General features: G+C 46.9%; 2 protein-coding genes across 8 annotated transcripts in view; one reads left to right on the top strand and one right to left on the bottom strand.

Moving 5' to 3' along the window:
* The window catches only part of GNAO1 (G protein subunit alpha o1), a 132,810-nt gene extending 116,751 nt beyond the window's left edge, over nucleotides 1–16,059 (bottom strand). Inside the window, exons 1-2 of one of the 2 annotated variants that reach the window (XM_016124067.2) lie at nucleotides 15,837–16,059; nucleotides 15,581–15,623 (exon numbers count right to left, since the gene is read on the bottom strand). In XM_016124067.2, coding sequence (XP_015979553.1) covers nucleotides 15,581–15,623; nucleotides 15,837–15,954 — 161 coding nt within the window. In that variant the 5' untranslated portion in view covers nucleotides 15,955–16,059. The remainder of the gene's footprint in view (nucleotides 1–15,580; nucleotides 15,624–15,836) is intronic. The other variant, XM_016124066.2, reaches the window with a different exon arrangement.
* Nucleotides 16,060–17,050: 991 nt separating this feature from the next.
* CES5A (carboxylesterase 5A) overlaps nucleotides 17,051–23,115 on the top strand; it is a 225,524-nt gene continuing 219,459 nt past the window's right edge. For all 6 annotated transcript variants that reach the window (XR_004954212.1, XM_036231288.1, XM_036231289.1 and 3 more), the window contains exon 1: nucleotides 17,051–18,573. Coding sequence is in view for 5 of the 6 variants with exons in the window: in XM_036231288.1 (XP_036087181.1) it covers nucleotides 18,475–18,573 (99 nt within the window). In the remaining variant the exon portion in view is untranslated. The remainder of the gene's footprint in view (nucleotides 18,574–23,115) is intronic.

The raw sequence follows: 23,115 nt of genomic DNA, 5'->3' as shown, positions 1-23,115 counted from the left end.
TCGGTGATTTAAACACCAAAATATGAAATAAACTGAAAGCTTCAAAGCTTTTTGAAGAGGGAAAAAAAGAATAGCTTTTGGCACCTCAAGATAAAGAAAGATTTCTTAAATAGGACACACCAAAAAAAAACACTAACCCAAAAGGGAAGACTGAAAAATCTCACTATGTTAAAATAAAAACATCTTTTTATCACAGTACACTATTAACAAAGTGAAAAGACAAGCCAGAGAATGGCAGCTAATATTTCTAATGAATAAAACTGGGAAAAAAAAATGAGTATCCAGAACAATGAAGAACTTACAAATCAATGAGAAAATTAAAACTGAAAAAAAAAAAGGGTAAAGGTGCTTCACAAAAGAGGAAATCCAACATCCAGTAAACATATAAAAAGTTGTCCACCTCATCAGTAATCTAGGCTAGGTAAAGTAAAACTACGACAAGATACTACTACTTACCTATCAGTTTGGCAAAAATTAAACAGTTCGACAATACCAAGTCTTGGCAAGATTTGGAATAAAAATTCTCTGTGCTATTGCAAGTGTAAAAGGGAACAATCGCTTTGAAAAACAATGTGGCATTATCTAATACAGCTGAAGATTCGCATCAATTCTACTTTAAAGAACCCTTCACAAAAGCATATGCCTCAGGATATGTATCTATATGGTTATTCATAGCAGCGTCTTTCATAATCACCTAGAACTCAAAACAACCCAAAGGCACATTAACAGTAGAATGGATAAATTACAGTATAGTCATAGCTGGTATATAACAATGGAAGGTATATAGCAATAAGATTAATAATATATAGCTCATTCTTGAATATTTATAAATATCTGTGAATGCTACATATAAAATTATAAATATTCATAAGATGAATGCTATAGACTACTATATACCAATGAAAATGAATAAACTACAGCTATAGACAACTTGGATGAATATTACAAACACAGTGTTGAAGGAGGATGTAAGACTTAATGCATAAGGGTATGATTCCCAAACCAGGTAGACTGAACTATGTAAGATGATGCATACACAGGTGATAAAGTCTACAGAAAAGCAAGGAAACAGCATAAAAGTCAAGGCAGAGGGCCGTGAGGGAGGGGCCTTCTTGGGTGCAAGCAATATCCTAGTTTTTTGCCTAGTGATGGTTATACGAGGGCTCGCTTTTAAAGTACCTGTTAAACATGTAAGATTCATGCGCATTTTCCATGTATGCTGATCTATTCCCTCCCCCCACCCCTCAAAATGCTTTTCTGTTAAAAAAGACAGTTTCAATGTTGCCTGCTCCAGAAGCTTTCCCAGAGTGCAAACTGAGACGGGAACTCCCTCAGCACCCTGCATTCGCCTCTCAGGAGCTGTCATGCTCACTAAGCGCAGGGCATCTCCACCCTCAAGGGCAGAGATGGAACCTATCTTGGCTCACCACTGTCTCCTGTGTCGACTGGTGAGTTTGCTGAGTTAGTCAACGGTCAGTGATTGCGCCGAAGGACCTGAGCTGGTAAAAAGTAATTAGCACTGAGCCAATCGACTGACGACCAAGAAGAATGCACCGAGTGGTGTGACGGACTGGGAAACACACTTGGAGTCAGAAAAACTGGGATCTGGTTGGTCACGTGCTGACTGGCCACATCGTCTCGAGTACAGCTTTTATCTGACAGTGAAAGTGACACAAATAGCTACTACCATCGAGTAAATTTCAACTACATGCTAAGCGCTTTTGGCTGTGTTACCTCATTTAATCCTCACAGTGTATGTGCGATGTGTTTACTTTTAATCCCTTTTTATTGATTAGGAAACTGAGGTTCACTGAGAGTAAATAATTTCCGCCAAATCACACTGATAGCCAAAAAACAGCAGAGCCCAAATCTCCAGCATTCATGCTCCTCCGACATTGGGGCACTGACTTATTTTCATGTTTCTTCATCTATAAGATGGGGATGTGGTACAGTCTGGGCAGCCTAACGAGGTTGCCGCAGGGCCCAAAGGTGATAATGAATGTAGAAGCAGCTTGTAAACTTGGAAGCGCCACTCAGATGTAAGGAAAAATATGTAATAAGCATCTACCAGGGGCCCACACAAAAGCAGCAGATGGTTTCTACCCACATCGAGCTTTCACACCAGTTGTAAAGGAAAGCTATGTAAATAGGAAAACTAGGAACACACATCAATAAACCAATTGGAGGGAGCCGCCAGGAATGGCACATAACACAGGCTGAACCGCAAGACCAGCAGTGAGCGGACGCACTGCGTGGACTGTGAGATGGTCCCGTTTCCAGGCTTACGGCTTGTCGTCCATCTCCCACACCGCGGCATACAGTTCGATGAGTTTTGACACAAACACGAGCAGTTGTGTAACCACCACTACGATTAAGAGAGAGACTATTTCTATCGCCTCCTAAAGTTCCGTCAGTGCCCCCGGGTCCGTCTATCTTCCACCCGCCTTGGAAAACACCGACGTGATTTCTGTCCCTACGGTTTCGCTTTTTCCAGAATGCAGAGGGGTCTTTTTGAGACAGGTCAAGTCGTCCAGCGTCTCAACCCTTCCCCACCGCAATCTGAATGAAACCCGACGGCGTCTCCATGGCCATCGGGCCGGCGCGGTGGCTCCTCCTGCCTCTTTAATCCAGCTGTGCGTCATTTCTCCTCCGCTGTGGTCCGGCCTCCTTGGCCTTCTTCTGGGTCGTGGCTGCCTCGGGGCCCTTGCGCCTGTGATTCCAGCTTCCTCAGATGCCTCCTTTCCTGCCCGCTCATCCCTCGTCTCCCCCAACGTCTCCCCAATTTTCAAGCCCACTTTCCTCTGTTAGAGCGCAGCACCATGCGGAACGACCGCGCTTCCTCACTTACTTGTGTACTGCCGACCTCCCTTCTCTAAAACCGGGCGGTTCTCGAGGGCAGGCAGGGAGTACGTCGGTCATATTAAGGGCTCTACTCCAAGACACTTACAGAGCGCCAACGCAGAGTTGGTCTTCCGTGGGTGTTCACCGAACGAACAAACAGGTGCCAAATAAGTTAGGAAATTGTGAGGTCCACATGGTTGAAACTAAGGATTCAAAAAGAAACCGAACCTACATTGCACATGTGGATGAAACAGGGTGGGAGGAATGGTCATAACTCAAGAGGCGGGTCTCCCCGCTGCCACTCCGCCAGCCCTCCCTCAGAGTCCCGCAGTGACGGGGCCCCAGCCGGAGACGGAGCCGGCGCCCTTGCCCTCTGGGGCCCTCAGGCTTGCTGCTCTCCCCAGGCGGGATCCCTCCAGCTCCTCCCCGCCCGCCCTGGCTGGAGCGCCTCCGTGTGGCTGGGGCTGCTCTGGCTCTGTGCTCTGGAACCGTCTTCGGCACTCTTCCCCGTGCAGGGGCAGCCCACGACCCTGGTCCTGGAATCCCTGACTGCACGGCGCGCCGAGCTCCTGCCCCGCAGGGCTCCACGCTCTCAGTGGAGAGTACGCGGGGATGGGCCACGCGCTGCTCTCCACAATTCCCGGAGCTGATGGCCCAGTTTTCTTCCTCAATTAGCACTAGGCTTCTGAAAGCGTGATTCTGTTATAATTTATTGTCTCGGTTGGGGGTGACTCAGGGAGAAGGTAGGGAATTCCTTTGCTATGAGAACATCTGTTTTGCTGGACGGCAAGATTTAAATGATGACCTCAAGACGTGAGCAGAAGTTTATAGGTCATCTGGTCCAGTCCCAAATTGTATGTAAAGTAGTAAGTCCTGGAGACGTTAATCAACTTGCCTGGGGCTACCAAGCTAACGGGGACAGAGCCGGGGCAGAACTCAGGTTTCTTTACTCCTAGGCAAGCCTTACCTGTGCCCTAACATCGCCTCGAGTTTGGCCTCTGTTTCCCTCTACTGCAGCCTCAACCAGCAAGCACTACGGCCTTTTCCCAATCCTCATCTCACGGGGCCACACCGCGGCGGAGAACCCTGTTGGCCACCCGGAACCTCCGGAAGCACCTTTCTCCCCAGCTGGAGCTGCCTATGAGTCTGCCAAAGGCAGGCGCCTCTGCTCACCTCCACGATGGGGGGCTCCGTCCCTGGGTTCCCCTTCTCTCCACCTGCACACTCACCCTGGGGCCACTGCACCCACCCTCAAGGCTCCACCACGCAGGGCAGGCGAGCCTTGACCTGTCTGCTGAACGCCAGGAAGGCTTCCTGAGAATACCACCGACCCCCTGAGAATCCTACAAGGACCTGAATTTGTGCTCGTGGCCTGACTGGCCACCTTCCCTCTGCTGCCTCTCTGCATGTTCCTTGTTTCCTAACTGGGTGACACCGCTCCACCACGCAGGTTCGAAACTGGGGGGACTCTTCTCCCCGTGTTCAGCTGGATACCAGGTCTCATCTCCTGCGTCTCTCCTCTACCCAACTCCTTATTGACTTTCCTACCAATTTCCTGGTTTAGAGCAAAAAAAAAAAAAAATCTCTCTGTTCCTCAGCCTCTTCTCTGGTCTCCCTTCTCCAAGTTCTTAAAGTATATACCTCTAGGCAAAATGACCAGGGAACCCCACGGTCTGGGTCCCTTCTTCCTACCACGTCTCACAGTCCCACGGGCCCCGGGCTGTGCTACGGAAGCCCGCCCACTGCTCCCCGATGCCACCTTCCTGTTTGTGCCCTGCTTTTGTGCTCCAGCTCCTACTGCTGCTTCTTTGTGGAAGGGCTTACCCTTCTCATCGGGATGATTCCGGTTGCAAAGGAGAGAATTCCAGCTCAAATTAGTTTATGTAAAAGAAGAGATTTATTGGTTCACGTGACTGTCTGGTCTATAGAGCCAGCTTCGGAGATTACAATAATATCATCAGATGTGCCTCGGGCTTCCCTTTCCTCTCTCCTCTCTCCTTTCCCTCTTCCTCCCCCGTCTCCCCACCTCGCAGAGTCCCAGTCTCTCTCAAGCGAGCCTTCTCCTTGCACAGCGCACCAGAGAGGTGGAACATGGCCAGAGGCAGCTCCAGGCTGTCATCATTCCGGCCCCGCGAGGACCTTGCTGGGATCCCGGATGAAGACTGTCTTCTCATAATAACTATAAAATTCCAGAGAAGGACTGGCTGGCCTGACTTAAGTCACAGATCCTCCCTGGGCCCATTGACATGGCCAGGACAATGGGCTATTGTGAAGAACAGCAGGACCCGAGTCACCCCACTTCTATCTCTAAGCGGCAGGGGGCAGTGACCGGTGGCCCCAATAGAACAGCCTGGAATATTTCTCCACCTACCTGCCTCATGCACATCAGAGGCCACTGCTGTCTCTTCTGTGCGCTCTGCCACTGACCTGTCTCCTCCAACTGGCTCCACGCTCTGAGGGCAGGGACTGGATCCCTCAGTGCGATCAGCACAGGGCCTCACCCAAGGTGTGACCCCAGGAACTGTTCATAATCTATAATTACTGCGTCTAATTACTTGTTAACAAAGTCATCGCCTGATTCCCCTGGGACTTGCCTTGCTCACCACTGGATCCCTACGCACCTAGAACAGCGCCCTCGCACATAACAGGTGCTAGACAAATACGGAGTAAATGAATAAATGAGTAGTTTGAATAGAATAAAGATTACTAGTGTTTGGTGTGCCAGTAAATAAGCACAGCTGCTTTTGAATTCTTCCCACTTCGCAGGGAAAGATAAATGATAAGGCAGGAACTCCTTCGACTTCTTGTCCCCACCATCCCACCCCCAAATTTCTCTACTCCCCCCACATCCTTCCTGCCCTGCAGGCAGTCTTGGGGAAGGAGATGCACATCCACATCCGCATCCTTCTCCGCCCACCTTGCCAGGGCTCTGCTCCCTCCACCACCTCCTCTTCGCTGGACCTGCAACGTCTCCCTCCATCTGGGCTCTCCCTGTACAGCTTCTCCACGGATCCCAGTCCCTCCACGGCAGCCCAATGAACAATAAACATAAAGCCCCCCCTGAGCCCTAGATCCCCTCCTCCCTCCCTCTCGTGCTCCCCTTTCTTCTACGTCCCAGGTTTCTTCTATAGGAGTCTCCATTCGTGGCCTCGGTTTCCTCAGTACCACGCACTGCTCGGCTCCCACTGCCGTGTGGAACTGCTCTTGCCAAAGTCACCAACAACTTTCCAGACCCAGTGGACACCTGATGGTCTTCACCTCATTTGACTACTGCAGAATCTGACTCAACTAACTGCTTCCTTCCTCCCTTCCTGAGAGTCTCTCCTTCCTTGGCTTGCGCAGGGCTGCTCTGCCCTGGGTTTTCTTTCCAGCCCTCGCAGGCTTGTCTTCGTAGCAGACGGCCGATGCCCGGAGCCGGGCCGTGTGTGTGTGGTGAGGGATGCGCTCTCTGCCTCATCCCCCAGCTCACTCATCCCGTTGCGGTTCCCAACCTCCATGGCTCTCGACACCCACAAGTACCACAGAATTGCAAACCGACCCTTCACCCCAGGTGGGTCCTGTCTCCTAGTCCACATATACCCACTGCCTGCCAGGAATCTGCACTTGGATGATCCCCAAGAATCATCAACGTGATCAAACTAAGTCATTGTTTTTTCTCCCCAAGTTTTCCCTTCTGCGTCTTCTTTTTTTTTTTTTTTTAATCTCAGGGAATGGCACTACCATCCCACCAGTGGTCTGGACCAGGAATCCTGCACTCATTCCTGTCTACGTCCTTGATAATTCAGTTCCTTTTCGATGCCCTTCCAATTTATCAACAATTAAGTTCAATTATTCCACTGCCCAAATATCTCTTAAATCTGTCCCTTTTTTTCTACTCTATTACCACTGCTTTAATTTAGCTCTTAATCTTTTCCCACCTGGATCACAGAAATAACTTTACATCTGGTATCTAACCTCCAGACCGCTCTCTCTGGTCCAGTCCACACAGGTCGCCTTTCTAAAGTGCAAACTGATCCTAATACCCATTTCCTTAAAACCTTCCAGTAACATCTCGTTATGTTCAGAATAAAATCCAAAGTAACTAGCACAACGGTTGAGGCCCTTCATGACCTGATGATCTGTTTCAGCTTCACCCTTCATCTCTTGAAACCCCGTTTACATCTTTTGCTCTAATCAAACCAAATTATTTTACATTCCTGGCACGTTGCATGTGGCGCTATATCTTAGTGCTTTTACATATGTTGGTCCCTCTGCCTGGCATTCCTTCTTTTTACCTGGCTAACAACTCATTTTTAAGATTCAGCCCACATGTCATTTTCTCTTGGTTGATCTCCCTGAACATCCTGTCTAGAGAAGGCCCCCCCCTCATGTTCTCCCACAGCCTCATGGAGCTTCCCACCCTGAAGGGGGAGTGTCTTTTACCCGTAGCTTTCTTTAGGCTGAATTCAAGGGCAGGGGCTGCGACCTTCCTCTCTACATCTATGACACCACGTGTATACCTGGTATACAGTAGGGACTCAAAAAATGCTTCTAGATGGACAGAAGGATTGAAGGATCCACAGATGAATGGATGGATATCATTCAGCCCTGTCTTTCTCAAGTCTTCTCCAAGCCACCCGCTTCCGCCAAAGACAGAGACTTCAGTGATAGCTCCTCTCTGTTGCCACCTGCAAATGGCCCACACCTCTGAGGCAGGAGTGGAATGATTTCAGGAGTGGTCCAGATGGTGGTTAGGCAACACTGGTGTCAGAATCCATGTGATACATGATGATGACCACCACCTTCACTTCCAGAAGGGACCCTGCATCAATCGAACACTTGTTATTGCCACTGCCGACCAAAGTTGGTACCCTTGCATTTGCTGATGGGTCCTGGTTTCCCGCCTGCTGGCTTTCTGTTGCCCACACCGGTGGTGGTCTATTAAGAACTATGTGTAGTTAGGATGGAAAAGACATAGGTTTTGTAATTAGACAAATCATGGTCTGAATGCATCACTGTCCCTTACTAAGCTGTGTGGCCTTGAGCTAGCCACCTAACTTTCTCATCTGTAAGATGGAGTCGATGACTATATTTCTTCATAGGTCGGTCTGAAAAAACAAATGAGGATAATGGATCGGATTGAAAGTGAAGACCATGGCCTATCATCATCGAAGACTTTCAATATTATTATCCTGGCTTATGTAGAAATGAGTTTGCATTCCCGGTCGGCGCACCTCATTTCAACTACCATTTATTAAGCACCTACTTTGTGCCAGACATTGGGCTCGGTGCTGTATTATGAGGGAAAATAAGTTACCACCCCAGCTTTGGAGAGCCCTGGTAGGCAGGGGGCATTAGGACTAGCAAGGGACACAAATACATAAACACCTAATTAAATTACTACACGCTCTGAGACTCTGGAGGCAGGTGACCCTGAGTTTTTACTGCTTGGGGAAGCTGTCCCCATAAGTAACGATTTCCCACAGAAGACCTACTCTTTAGCTAAGACTTAGGCAGAGAATCCAGGGTACCATGGAGTCCTAGCCTTATATATTATCCCACTCTTTTTTTTTTTTTTTCTCCATTCTTGGTTGAGAGATCAAGTGAGTAGGGGGACAAATTTGGGGCACTGACTATTAGCCTTGAAGGATTTTATTTTACTTTAATTTTTTTTGCTGCTATGAAAAGCACAATGTTTTTCCTCTTCTCTGTAAAGAAAATTAAAACTAAAGATGGCTCAGCAGATAAAAGCTGTGGGCGGTAAATACTCCCACGATCCCCCCTGCGTTTCAGCTTCTAGGTTTCTCTTTGCATGCACTGTGTCTTAAAGCTAGAAACTTGAAAGAGGCCTGAGACAGTCTATGGTGAAAGCCCATATCTGCATTAAGAGATGAACTGGGGACGAAATGACCTGCCCAAAGTCAGATTACAGAGTGAGTCGAAATTGAAACACGGTTCTCCTGGTCCTCCTCTTTTACGGGTCTGCAATCTCCCAAGTCCCTGGGTCTTGTACGCCTGAACCCAGGCTTCAAGTGCAGCCACCTCTGGTGGAAGCCGAGCCATCTCCATTTCTGAGCCTTCGAGAAGCCACAGATGGACTGCTTCTTCTAATACGTCATTGGGGCTTTCCTCCCAGAGCCATTGTGTTTCTTACCAATGGATACTTTTAGGTCCCCCTCTTTGGTTTGACAACCACATCTGCATGAAAAGTTAGGCTAGAGGTGGTTTTCTTGAAATGTCTCTCAAGACCGTGACTTTCCTGGCTGACAAAGCTTTGTGGTTGAGGCTGCTATTCTACAGTTATCTTGGCCTTAAAAGAGCTTTCATGGGTACCCCCCGCCCCCGCAGGATAGAACCATAATTGATGCTTTTACGTTGAGAGCCTCGCATCAGAGACCTCAAGATCCAGAAAATGAAGGTGCCTCCCAACTTCATAAACCACTTAGAAGAGGAAAGGAGCTTGGGGTGACCCTGGTCCAACTTTTTAGGAACTGGAACCCCCAGAGAGGAGGGGCAGAGCCACTTGTCTTGACTCCAGGCCCAGTGCTCTTTCCCACTCTTTGTAATATCACTCCAGCCTCTTGGGCTGAAGCAGCTGCGCCATCAAAAATGTCACATCAGTTATGACAACACAGTTTGTTATGTAACTGGTGCTGCAGAGCAGACGAGGGGAAGAGGCCATGAGCATGAACCACGGCACCCCTCTCTGGCTCTCAGGAGAGCCGAGTCCCACGTACTTGGACAAGAGAACTCTGTAAGGGAAGGGCACACCTGCCCCTCAATCAAAGAAATAAAAACTACAGCTGACATTTGTATAATCACTTCTAGAAAACCGTTATAAAGGAATTTCTTACACCATGTAATGCTCGCAACACCCTATTACGGAGTTATTTTTATTACTGATCCCATTTTACAGGCAAGGAAACTGAGGCACAAAAGTTAAGTAACATGTTTAAGGTCACACATCTAGTTAGTAGTGGAGCCAAGATTCGCAGCCAGGCAGCCTGGTTACAGAGTACGTGCTCTCAGTCACTTCTCATTGTTGAGCGGCACTAACCAAGAAACTTCACTGACCAAGAAACTGCCTATTTCTTTGAACTGGTAACAGGCCACTGCTACTCCTTCCTCTCCTCCTCCTCTAAGCGGATGACTGATTTGTCAGATGGCTTCTTTCTAATCACTATTGTGGATGAATGAGAAGCCCGGAATAAAATAAGAATGTGATACGAATTCAAATAAATCCTTAGAATGGAGTTCATGTGAACACCTTTTTTTTTTTTTTATGATGGCACAATCAGTAGTGAGGTGAAGTGCCCATCTCATAGCACCTGCGATTTAAAAATCCATGTAGCATGTGTGCACACACACATACGTACGTTCGTTTTTCTTTTTTCAAAATCAAAAGTTGTTCTCTGCTAGAGTCGAATTTGGGGCTAAACCCTTCTGATAATGTTTTCTCAGTTCGAAATCATCCCCTCACCAGCTTGCCTATTGTCTTTCAGCTCAAGATGTGCTCTTGTGATAATGGTCTGTCTGGCTTCATAAGAAACGAGAGACTGGAAATACCCTGGGAGACAGGGAGCCCAGTCCCTGCATCCAGATGGACTGAGCACATGTCAGAAAAATTGGACCTGATTCTACTCATATTAAATCTGAGTGTTATCAGGGATAGGGTACTGTGAGCAGCTGAAAAACACAAGCGAGCCTGTCCTATCTCTAGTAGATGTGGCATGCAAAGAAGCACAATCTAATCTGGGGAGTTTCAAGTGCTAAAGAAACAAGACAGTACTCTGCTTCTGGGTACTGTGAATATAGTCTATCCCCACGCCCCCCACACAGAGAACAGAAATTCTAGATTCTGTCGATCCCCCATAAAGCTTCATCCGTTTAATCTAATCGGCAACAACGCTTTCAATAAGCAGGCAGGTTCTATTTTAGAATCCAACAGGTAACAGAGGCTCAAGACTTCCATAGCTGATTCCTGAGGAGATCAGGTGGACTGTTGGTTACTCTTCTGGCAGGAAGGTCTGCTGGTGTTTACAGCTCAGTGAGCAGTAAGGAGGGAGAGAGCACCATCCATCAGCAAAGGAGAACTCATCTGCTACTTGATCTGACATTCTGTTCCCGCTCACACTGTCTCCGGAGAGCAAGGTGCATTCATTTGAATAAACATGGAGACAGGAGGAAGGGAGGGGAGCACAGCAGCCAAGGGGATGACTGCAGAAATAGCAAGTCCACAGATCTAGAAGAGTAGCTCTCAGCGGGGCGCTGCCTCAGCATGGGACCCTTTGGGGATGTGCAGAAGATGCCTTTTAGGATGGCTTCGCTTTTACGAAGTAATGGCTGCAAGCTGCCATTCACCTCTACTCATGCCTACTACTTAGTAGGTGCTGAACGACGGTGTCCTGAATGAACACAGGCTTGCCTTGAACCCCAGCCAAACAGTAGACAACACCCTAATCACAATACCACGGTGAGCTAGGAGGAGGAAACCGCCAGCTTCTGGCAGCTGCCTTCCCTGACAGGGTGGGGTCTGTCCTTGGAATCATAGCCCACTGTAAGGGCCGGGATATTTGTATGAGCATGACGTCTGCATCAGGCAAATCCTCAAATCTGTTTTACAATGGCCCTGAGCAGGCACCTTGGGAATGAACGCACATTCAAAGTGCTCCATTTTACTGTGTCTATTTATGTAAAGCATACCATCTAGCAGGCCATGCCTCATTGCCGCCTTCGAGCTCTCTATCTTCCTAAAAATCCACTTAATGCTCCAGAGACAGATAGCCCAGATGCAACATCACAAAATGCTCAACACCTCAAATGAGGGCAAACTCTGGTGCCCATAGCAACTGCACAGTTCATTTTACATTTTCATCAGGTGGATGGCCAAGCAGTTGTTACTATTTGTTCAGAACAGGAAGTCACTTAAAGTGATATTCTGTTGATTCCATACTTTATAAAATATAATTCTTTAAGAGATTTCTTTGTAAAGGTTTTAGTAATTAAATAAAATTAATTCTTCCTTTTAAAATATTGGTTAGTCTGAATAACTAAAAGAGTCCTACTGATTGCAAGAATGATGGAGATGTATCACAGGTAAGGCTACAACCTCCTAATAAGCAAAATTATTTAAAATGCCACACATAAAAAAAGACACTGATTACTCATGGTACGTGTGAAATTATATCTGTGCTGTCTCAATGATCACTATTTATTTCTTGGAACTAAAATGTTTTTGATTATCTGACACGGAGCTCCCAAACACTAGTTCACAATCACATATACAATTAAAAAAACCCAGAAAGCTATGTTCAAATGAAATTTTTAATAAAGTATTAAGAATTAGTCTTTTAAAGTGACAGTCCAATTTACGACATCTCTTAAGTGGATGCAAGTTTCCCATTACAGCGTACATCATGCAAAAGAATTTCAAAGGTCAGTCTCCTTGCAAAGTTCCTAGGCTGATGTAGGTGTTAACACTTTGTTTTAAGCATATCTGCCAGCCGGTCCTTTATCATATAACTTCAATTACTATGGAAGCCTATTCCTTCTTCTAAGCGGCACGCTACAACATAGATGACAATAGAGGCTGAATGGAATGACTCTGATCTTCTGGATTGCTGATTAAAAAGGGTCTGAAGATGTCTAAATATCAAGATCCTTCTTCTCAACTCAATAGGCCGAGCTATAAAACCCCAGTCCCCATTAGAAAATCAAGTTCTCATAGGGCATCATCCACGGAGAACTCTCCAATTTCATCTGCCCAGGTGAAATAAAATAGCAGCCTATAATCAGCTCATCTGTATGGCCTGAGAGGTTGGTCACCAATGACACTGCACGGGCAAGTCCTAAATTGCTTTCTGTAAATGCCACCTAGATTTTCAGGCCTGGCCCCACCCATTGTACAGTCCTTCTGACTCAAGTAACTCTCAGCCAAGTGGCGATCAGGAAAGTCATTTCTGCAAGGGAGGACTCAAAAGAATTTGTCACTAGGATACGGTGACACCAATCCCACATTTTGTGGTTAATAAAACAAGTCCTGCATTCAGGTTGGCACAAGGCCCTGATCTGATTTATTTCAAGCCAAGCTGGAGGACTTACAGAAAAAGCTGCTGTTCATGAATGTTTCAGGAGGACAAGACACCAGGGTCCCCTGTAGCAAAATTTACATGAGCCAGAACTCTCTCTGACTGACCTTTCAAAAAACCTAGCCTATTACCTAAAGAGAGCTGGAGTATTTTTTTAAAAAAATTTAATAGTTTTACATACGAAATCTCAGTTTTGTCTGACATTTCTCTCCAAAAATGTGTCTCGTGGGAATGAGAAAAGGGAGGAATGCAGGGAAAAGAGAAGAAATGCTCAGATATCTGGTTTAACCATTTCAAACATTAAATACTTGGTGTGAATTTTTTTTCCTTCTTTAGTGTAACCAAAGATGAGACACATAAGACTTACTTTCTGGGTAAAGTCTACATTTAAGTCCACATACAGCCTTCATTTAAGATTTCCTGTCCCAGTACATAATTAGGAATTTTCATTCTAAAATGAGACACCTATGCCTTCAGAGAGCTCCACTCTCCAAAAGGCGAGGTACCTTTTGGAGGACTTGGTATATATTTTTAAACTTCTTATTAAATCAACCTAATTATGAGGCATGCTCCAGAAAAGCAGGTAAAGAGTTTAATTTGGTGGATGCAAAGTTAATTTGCAGACTCCAGCATACCCACTTCCCTCCTACCCCCTACCCGAGCGTTTCCGAATGCCTTCGGTCCCCTCCGAAGCAGCTCGGCTCTCTCCGCCCCGGCCCCGACTCGAGTCCGAACACGGTCGAGTCGCTCCGAGCCCCGCGCCCAGCCCTCGCCGAGCCTTGCCGAGCTCCTCCGAGCTGAGCCTCATCGACTTTTCTGGCCTCGGCTGGGCGCTGTCCACCACTCGCAACGCCTGAAACCTCACCCAGCTCGCGTGACTGGGGCTTCTACCGGGCTCTGAGCCCGCAGCTGCAGATTACAGACTCCTAAAGTTTCAAAACGTCTCCCTTTGAGAAGAATAGGTAGCTGCTTCCATTTACCGACCTGCAAGGGCTCGAGGCAGATGGAACATGCACCTTGTTGCAAAGAGCGATTCCCCAGGCCCCGCCTCCCCATCCATCTGGGTTGCACAAGCACCAGCGAAGCCCCAGACCAAATTATCCGTGGCTCAGAGGGGTGCGGCGAGCCGAGGGGGACTCTGAAAAGAAAGCCCAAGGGAGCTCGCGAACAAAAATAAGAAAATGTCAAGCAGACGGGGGAAATTGTCTCCAAGTCGCTACTCCCTACCATCATGGCGCCGCCTAGAACCCGCTTGTCATGCCTGTTACACATGCAAAATTTTTTGCATCTTCGTTCTGAAACCGCAAGCATGCGTCGTCTCCCACCCACCTTTCTACGAAAGAGGTTTTTATTTTCCATTATTTTCCTACGGGATGCAATTACTTCGGCTATTCTGTCAAGTTGAAAAATAATCATTTTTGTTTACTGCACAGCAACCCCTAATTAGGAGCTGTGTGTGCACCAAGGTGTCACAGCAAAGCGCCGTGGAATCCTCGCTAAACGGCCTTAACGAACTCCTCCGTCGAGAACTGACAGGTCAACGGAAGCGGCAGCCCTGTGGGCGCGCACCCCTTCCCCACAGGCCACCCACTCCCCAAGCAAGCTGCCTGTGGGCTCACCAGGAACTGCCGAGCGGATGGGGCAAGAAGCAAGCCCGAGAGTGGGAAGGAGGGGCGAGGCTTCTTATTGAGAAAGTGTGGAAGGGAAGGAATATCCCATTTTGTTTTAATTTTCAACCATCACTCAAATCCACCCCCAGTTAATTAGGAGGGGAAACCGATATCTAAGGCAGAAGGGGGCGGCGGCAAGTGGGGCCTGAAATCCGCATTGTGGGTAGATTACATGGAACGTGGCCTATGCAGAGTGTAAATAAATACATTGATAAAGACTATAGAATGAACGAAAACTGCCAGTGTCAGGAGAGCAAACACTGGGAGAGTGGGGGAGGAAGGGGGGCAGCAAGGGGCAGGCATTCTGCCTCACAGCCGACACCCCCCTTCCACCTAAGCCTTGGATACAGCTGTGCCAGTCACATCCACTTGGAATCCCCCCCCCCTATCACTCGCCCTTTCCCCTAACCCTCACCCTCGTTTTTGGGGGGCGGACACCACAAGCTCCAATTCAGCACCAAATCCATGAACAGCAGACACTTGATCCTCCACCCCAGGAATCTAAGGCTGGGCCCCCTCCATGTTTTAGCCAAGTTCAAAATCACTGCCCCAGGAGAAGAGCAGGGGAAATGGGATTATGGATATGGCGTGGGGGGGTGGAGGGAGGAGGAGTAAGAGACAGAATGAAACACACTGAGACAGAAATGAAGGCAGCGAGACACATGAAACACCGCACAGCAAGAGTAATGATCATAATCAAGCCAATAGTGTGATGTTCTGATCAATATGGCGGACACTGTCATTCATACAACTACAGGCGCTACCCACCCGGCCCTCCCCACCAAAAAACGCCCACCCCAGGAGTTGGGACGAAGGGTCCAGAACCAACGCAGGGTGTGGGGGAGGGGAGTCAAATCCAGGTTTGTGTGTGTGTGTGTGTGTGTGTGTGTGTGTACACGCGAATTAAAAACCGGGCCTGTAGAGCAATGTGGAGCAAGGTAATACAAATGATAAAAAATTATTCTTAAGAAAAGTACAAATCTCAGTGCCACAGGGACTTACTTCATCTGCTTCACAATGGTGCTTTTTCCTGATTCTCCAGCCCCTGTTGGGACAGACAGGGGGGAAAAACTGGTGAGTGTCAGTTTAGGGGAACCGGGGGGGGGGGTAAGGCATGCGAGAGGGTGGGAGATCCTGGGCACATGGTGGTGCCAACTCGGGGACCAGGTCTCCTGGGGCGCGAGTAAGGTGGGGGAACTGGCGGAGGGGGCGCGGAGTGTCCGGGGTCGGGGTATGGGGGTGGCAGCCCGATCCTTACCCAGCAGGAGTAATTTCACATCTTTGGCGGCGCTGATGCCATCCTCTTTGAGGTTTTTCTCAATCGCCTTGCTCCGCTCGAGGGCGGCTCTCTCCTCTGCGCTCAGAGTACATCCCATGGTGGCCCCTTCCCTGCCACAGCCCGCACGACTCGGCTGGCACGGCTCCCCGGCTCGGCGCGCCCCCCACCCCCCCAGAGAGCAGAGCCTGGGCTCAAAGGGGGAAAAAAAAATCACGATATCCTCCCTTTGGCTAAAAATAAAAATGTCGGGAAACCAGAATACCCCAAAAGACAGCCGCTAGCAAGATTCTAGCAGCGGAGACTCGCGACAGCTGGCGGGGCTCTGGGGGTGCCGAGGCGAGGGTGGCCTGGGTCTGGGGCTCCGGAGCCGAGGCAGGAGGCGCCCGCGGTCCGAGGAGGCGCGGGATGCAGACACGGAGGCTTGTGCAGGACCCAAAATGAATAAAATAGTCGAGGCAGGAGCCGCAGCCGGAGCCGGCGGAGGGTGGGGTGGGAGGCAGGGTGGGTCCTTCAGCCGCTGCTGCCGGAGGAGGAGGCGGCGGCGCGGGGTGTGGAGGGAGTGAGTTAGGGGGTGCTGCTAGTGCATGTGCATCGCCGGTCTTCAGCCGTCGGTGCGTCCGCGGCGCCTTCGCCGACCCCCGCGCGCTGGACAGGGCTGGGCAGGGGCCGGCCCGGGGGACAGGTCTCTAGCGGGCAGCGGCGTCGCTGTCTCCCAGAGCTCGCATCGCTTGGAGGAGCCTACCGAAGAGAGGGAGAGCGCGAGGGAGCCGCGGGCAGCCAGCAGCTCGAGGGGGAGAGAGGGAGCGAGAGAGGGAAGCTGGGAGGGAGCGAAGAAAAAAATGAAGGGAGGGCGAGCGAGCGCGCGCCACAGCCGGGGCGGGGGAGGGGGCGAGCGCAGCGCGCGAGTGCGCCAGCGGCTCTGCGCACCCCGCACCGCCGGCCGCCCGCTGACGTCAGCAGGGCCGCGCGCCGGGCCCCCGGGACGCGGAGGGGCGGGGGCGGGGGCGGGGGAGGCGCGCGCGCCGGGGCCCGCGTCGGCCAGCGGCGGCGGCGCGCGCGCGCGCGCACGCGCGGCGCGGCCTCCCCTCCTCCAGCCCCACCGCCCCGCGGCTCCCCGGGGCGGGCGCGTGCGGAGCCCGGTGGGGGCGGGGCCTGGGGCCGGGCGCGCGCCGCGGGCCCTCCCGGCGCCGGCCTCCTTGTCAATGGGAGCGCAGGCCCCGCGCGGCGGTGTGGTGGGCACCGCGGCTCGCGCCCCGCGCCGCCGGGCTTCCTCTCCGGCTTCCTCTCCATCTTGGCTCCAGCGGCTCGCCTTCTCGGTTGCTCTCCTGCTGCTGGGGCCGTAGCAGCCCGAGACCGAGTGACCTCAGCCAACGCGAGGAGACAGTGGGTCTGAGGAAACCTGCGTTCCCGAGAATTCGCCTCCGAGGCGTGGGGGCAGATTCGGACTTTTCGCTCCCTGCGTCCCACAAACATTTATTGAGCACCTAGTATGGCTGTGAGGAGAGAGGGACACAGCAGGATGAGACAAAGCCAAGGCCTGTTCCCCAGGCGCCTGTCCATCCCTTTGCCACCGCCGACCCCGCTCCCGGGTTCCCAGCCCTCGGCGTCAGCGCAGGAGGCGGCTCCCACCTGGGAGGCTTTCGGAGGGGAGGGCCAGGTTTTCCTGCGAGTGAACTTTTAGCAAATATTCCCTCAACACAGAGTTTAAGCGTTTTTTTTGCTCATTTTTGACGGTTTAGCTTGGTTGGGGGTCTTTGCACTGAATTCTCTTGTCCTCCTTCCCCAAACACAAATTCATAACATGAATTTTGAATAGATTTCCTCATTTTGTAAACCATTTCCCCTCATTTCTTCTTCAAATAAAGACCTAGGAACGCGGGTCAGTTAGCCTACTGAGGAAACCCATTTGCCAAACATCACCGGGCACGTTCTGGGTGGTCTCAGATATTTAAAAAAACTAGTTCTTACTGCACAAAAAGGTTTTACAGTCATTTCCACCAGACAGCCCCAGGGGCCCTCCCAGAGAAAGGGCCAATAAGAAAGGTTGCTTGGGGACAGGAGAGGCAGGCGGCCAGTGCAAAACGTTTTTTTCAAACAGTTGGGCATTTCTGCGATTCTGAAAGCAAACTTGTTTGCTTCATTTCAACAATAGAAAAAAAAAAACCTGTTTTGGAAATGTTACCCAATATAAAAATACATTTGCAATGGAGGAAAAAAAGCAGTTCAGGCCTACCCAGAAGAAAACATTTTTCCCCCTGAATTTTAAAATTTATTTCCCAGTATGGGTTTGCCTCATTCTACAAATAGCTGTCTATGTCAAAAGTGGTATGTAATGTAAATTGAATATTTAAATTTGAACCACATTTTATGTATTCTAGGAAACTGCCAAAGAACTCTTATGAAGAATTTTTTTATAAAGTAAATTACTTTTTTTCCTACCTTTCCCCCAACCGACCTTCCACTCTCCTCTTGTGTGTGTGTGTTGAGGAGAGGAGCTTGGGGAATAAACCTGGTTTGCTTAAAGTCAGGGTGTCCCCCAAAATCAGGCTTCCAGATACAAAAGAGAGCTGGGGTACCCAACATTCTATAGAAGAGGTTATTTCCTCGTAAGTTTGCTATGATGATCAGGCAGATCTATCATATACAAGGGGGAAAAATCAGCAACTTCACCAAGATTCTGCTCTCCCTACAAGACTGCATCTGGAAGACCAAAGAGGTAAGAGTATACTGTTCCTTTGCTGATAGTGGGTTATATTTTACATTTTAATACTCTTTCATAGCAAGTAATTTTTAATTTAAGATATTAGGCTGTTGAGGCATTGTGGTTTGCATGTTTGAATCGAATTACCCTTGATTTTAGGTATATTTGTTCCTTCTTGGGATCAAACCTAGTGTGATGGAGGCACGAACCTGTGTTTTATGTTTTTCTTTATTCACTCAGTACTTACTAAGCACCTACCTACCACATAGGGGTAATGTTCTAGGCAACATTAATGTTGTTTTCCAGGTTTGTCAACCCCGCCTTCTTTTTCTGGGTCACTTTGCATCTTTATAGCTGGGCTTCCTAAAAGACTAATAATAATCCGCTTCATCTGTATAGTGCTTTACAGCTTACAGAGCACTTTTATAAAAATGATCTCATGTGATCCTCTCAACATAAACCTCAGGCAGTGTGGTGTGGGGAGCCCATGGCTGAGTGGAAGGAGCCTGGACCATGAATCCAGATCGACCTGGGTACCCATTTTACAGCTGAGAAAACTGAGCCTCTGAGGAATTGAATAACTTACTCAAGGTCATGCAGTCATTAAGGAATAAGCCAGGTCTTCTTTTATAGGTTTGTGGACATGTGAGAATAACATGCTATACAAATATATAAAGCGTGCTTCCTAGACTCACAGAAAACCTACAACCCTAGAACCCAATTGTATCCTGGTTTCCCCAAAAGAAGTGAGGTTGTTGAACATCCATCCCCGTTCTTAGTGAGTTATAGTAATTAGATAATACTATAATATTTGTCCACAACTAATTTCTGCGGAAATGGGAAAATTACAATCCTAACATTAGGAATGATCAAACCCATTTGGTTTTATATTATATGGCCTTCAGAATTATATTTCTCTGATTATTGCTGTTAGCCAGAGAATAATGCTCATTTATCCCACCCTGAGTCTACTGTTCCCCTTGCACATACTGTTTAACTTATTTCTAATTTTAAAAGTAATTAGAATGCTTTATATGCCCTCGAAAAGGACCGACAGCAAACACCTATATTCAGTTGCTTTTTTACCCCATGTGGCTCCTAATTCATGAGGACAGTAATTTATGATATTGGCAAGATCCCTCAGCTTTGACTTGTAGAATGTGGGCTGTTATTAGATGAACTGAATTTCCTTATTCTCTTTTGTGATCACTTTAATTAAATATGTGTGCATCACCTTTCTACTGTGTTTAATATATTGATTTAGATTCAAAGAAAAGTTTGGATATAAGCTTGGGTCCTTAAAATCTCGAAATCCCTGAAATGTTCTCTCAAAATCATTCATATCAGAATCATCTGAGGTGCTTGTTAAAAATTCAGTTACCCATCTTCCACCAAGTCAGCCTCTTCTGTAATCTGTGTTGATAGCCTCTTGCCAGGTGATTTTTCGGTACACAAAGTACTAGGGCTTATATAGAATCTGTATGTGCCAATTAATTCTGCTAGGAGCTTACTTTCTGAAAGTTCATATATTGCACCTGTTTCTGAATTCAACTTTTCTTTATGTTTACTAGCTTTTTTTTTTTTGTAAAAGGAAAGAAATTATGAAAATTTCTATCCCTTATTAACACTACTGTCATGGGAAGAAAATAGGCCAAAATTTTAGTTCATGAACCAAATGAAACCAAACTAAATGTCAAGTGAATTAGGCATTTTAGGGAGAATGGTATATCTCTAGAGATTTTAGATTTCTGCACTAAGGTTTCTAATTATAAAATTGATAACTCACAATCTAACTTAGTGGTCAATATAATTTAGAATGACTGGGTGAGACTAAGAGATGACTTAGTTTTCTGTGAGACATCTGGCATTAATGAGGGAAGATGCTGATCACATTTTTTTTATGACCCTAGAAGACAAGCCCCTATTTAGCCCATACTCAGCTCTTCTCTAACTGATACTGCTTTATGCACATCTCTCACACCTAGTGGAGCAGTGGCTCTCAATTGTGCATAACAATTACCTGGCATGCTTTTTAAAATGCAGATTCCTGGGTCCCATCCCTAGAATTTCTGGATCAGTAAGTCTGTGGTAGAGCCTGGAAATGTTCATTATTACAATCAGATCTTCTCCCTCAAGTGCTACTGATGCCCTTTGAGAAACAAATCATTGGACTGTAAACTCCTCTGAGGTGAAGGAGTTGTCTTATCACTTTATATATGTCCCCAAAGTTCAAGTACGGCCCAGTGTCCACAGGTCATCAGTTTTAATACTTGTTAGCTAAATTCGACTCTTTATAGGCAAAGACTAAATCAAATCATATATCAAAGTTCTTTCCAGCTCTGTGACTTTTTAATTTTTCTAATAGACATTCTGCGCCTTGATGATACTAAAATATTTTAAGATTGAGTGAGTTCAAAAAGGTCATGGCTTCTTTTCAAGTAAGGTTCTGAAAAATGAAATGGTACTGATTTTAAACAAACAAACAAATGAGAGATTTACTGGCATTTAGGAGTATGTGAGAAGAGTGTATGCCAAATGTTTTTGAAGTTCCCGTCAGGAAATTCTTTGAAATTTTTGTGTTTTGTTTGTTATTTTATAGAGTTTATGAAAAAGTTAGTTTCTTTATTTATAATTGTTAGGAATAAAAGATGCCATGGGAAGAAATAAATGTTTTGTGTACTTATAAATGAAAGAACTTGAATGAAAGAATAGAGTAAGGCTTGTAGGTAATTGAATTGAGCTCTTAAGTTATTGAAGTCCATTATGTGGTCACTCTTAAGAACATTATTTGTTGTACTTCAATTGTTCAAGAACCCCAAAGAGGGTGTGCTTTGTGATTTTTCTCGGTTTAGGATAGTAAGAAAATTCCACAAGGATGCGTTTGGTTTGAATCAAGTGGAAGGTGGGAGGGGGCTAGGATAGTGCTTTCACATTGATAGGATTTACTAAAAGCTGAAATCGAAGTTGGACGCTTGGGTTAATAAGAAGGCATTACTTAACAGCTGTCATCCCTGTCGTAATTTTCTTGGAAAATCTTTCGTTAGAAACCAAGAATCTTATTCGTTATGATGGGACTAATAGTACTTTTCAACCTACCTGGGCTGGAGTTGACAGATAAGACTAGAAAGTACATGTTTAGAACGTATTTGTTTAATAGTTATTAAGTCCTCTAGAAGACAGGAGATTTCTTGACACACAGGTTTCTTGCATTATTTATTTTATTTTCTATCTCCATAGAGCCTTTCACACATGCCGTTTGAATATGTGTTAGACATTATCTCATTAGTCTTCTGTAAGCTTCAAGGTCCAAAGTCTTATTATTACATTGCTCTTTGAAGATAGAAATGTTTTGGTTCATTTCTGTCAGTTGTATTTGTAGGTAAATTTTGTCTGCACCTAGTTAAAACCAGTAACAAATGTGACTGGTGGGAGCATGAGGCTCTCGATTAATGCGAACTTATTAGAAGAAGATTGAAGTTGTCTGGCCAGACTACACTGATTTAATTTGTGACCTGTCTGCATCCTCTAAAGTACATGTGGTTAGGGATGTTCCCAAAGTCTGCCAAGTACCAAGAACGTAGTGTTCCAGTGGGCTAACATGGTTCTCCAGTTGAGCTGATATTTGACGTGTTATCTGTTCCCCAAAGACCTGCAAAACCCTGACCTCTGTGGTAGAGAAAAACATTTTTATGAAATTCCTATGTGTGTGATAGAGCACATCTATAAAACTGAAGAAGGGCAATTCAGAAAGAGATGCATTTTCAGCCAGACACCTATCCCATAGGACTTTTAGCTAGAATCAGTTCAGAACTTGAAGTGGTAAAAGAACTGAACTGATTTTCCTCTTGACCTGTCCCTGCAGTCTGCTGTCTTTTCCCGTGGCCACTGCAGAGGGCTACGAGAAGAGGAAGAAAATAGAAGAGGGAAGGAAGGCTTTGAACTAGTTATAGCCGATATGAATTAAAAACAGCACTGTTCCTAATGGCCAAAGAGAGGACATATACAGTGTTATCAGTGAAAACACTGAGTGTTATGGTTGAACAATGACTGAAATTAATGAGGTGGAAACTCAAAATCAATTTTAAAAAATAAAAGTCAATGATGGGATCCTGCAACGAGAGATGAGAGGAATGGGGCAGGGGAAGAAAAAGGGTACAGTTTGCGATTGGTCAATTTGACCACACTTTTTTTTTTTTTGATTTCACAACCTTGGTTTCTGTCCAGGAGAGGAGTGATACCATTCTTCCCTTCTTCTCTTTTGCCTCCCCCATCTCTGCTCCAGTTCCATGCTTAGCTTTATCCCCCCATCAATGTTTTCCCAGTGAAAAAATAGTGATAAGAATGATATGTCCCCAGCACTGCCTTCATTTATTTAATACACATGTGCTGTGTGTTACTGCGTGCCAGACTCTCTGTTGAATATGACATACAGGGTCCTCTGACATCATGGTGCATATAGTCTATGAGTGTTGAATTATAGCAATCTTTAATATATTATTTGATTTAATCCTATTAGTAGCCCTTTCAAATAACCAAGATTTCTATTTACATTTCATG

Source organism: Rousettus aegyptiacus, unplaced genomic scaffold (assembly GCF_014176215.1).
Source record: "Rousettus aegyptiacus isolate mRouAeg1 unplaced genomic scaffold, mRouAeg1.p scaffold_m13_p_14, whole genome shotgun sequence".
NCBI classification, from domain to species: domain Eukaryota; kingdom Metazoa; phylum Chordata; class Mammalia; order Chiroptera; family Pteropodidae; genus Rousettus; species Rousettus aegyptiacus.
The sequence above is the reverse complement of the archived record's forward strand: the minus strand, read 5'-3'. Positions and strand labels throughout refer to the sequence as shown.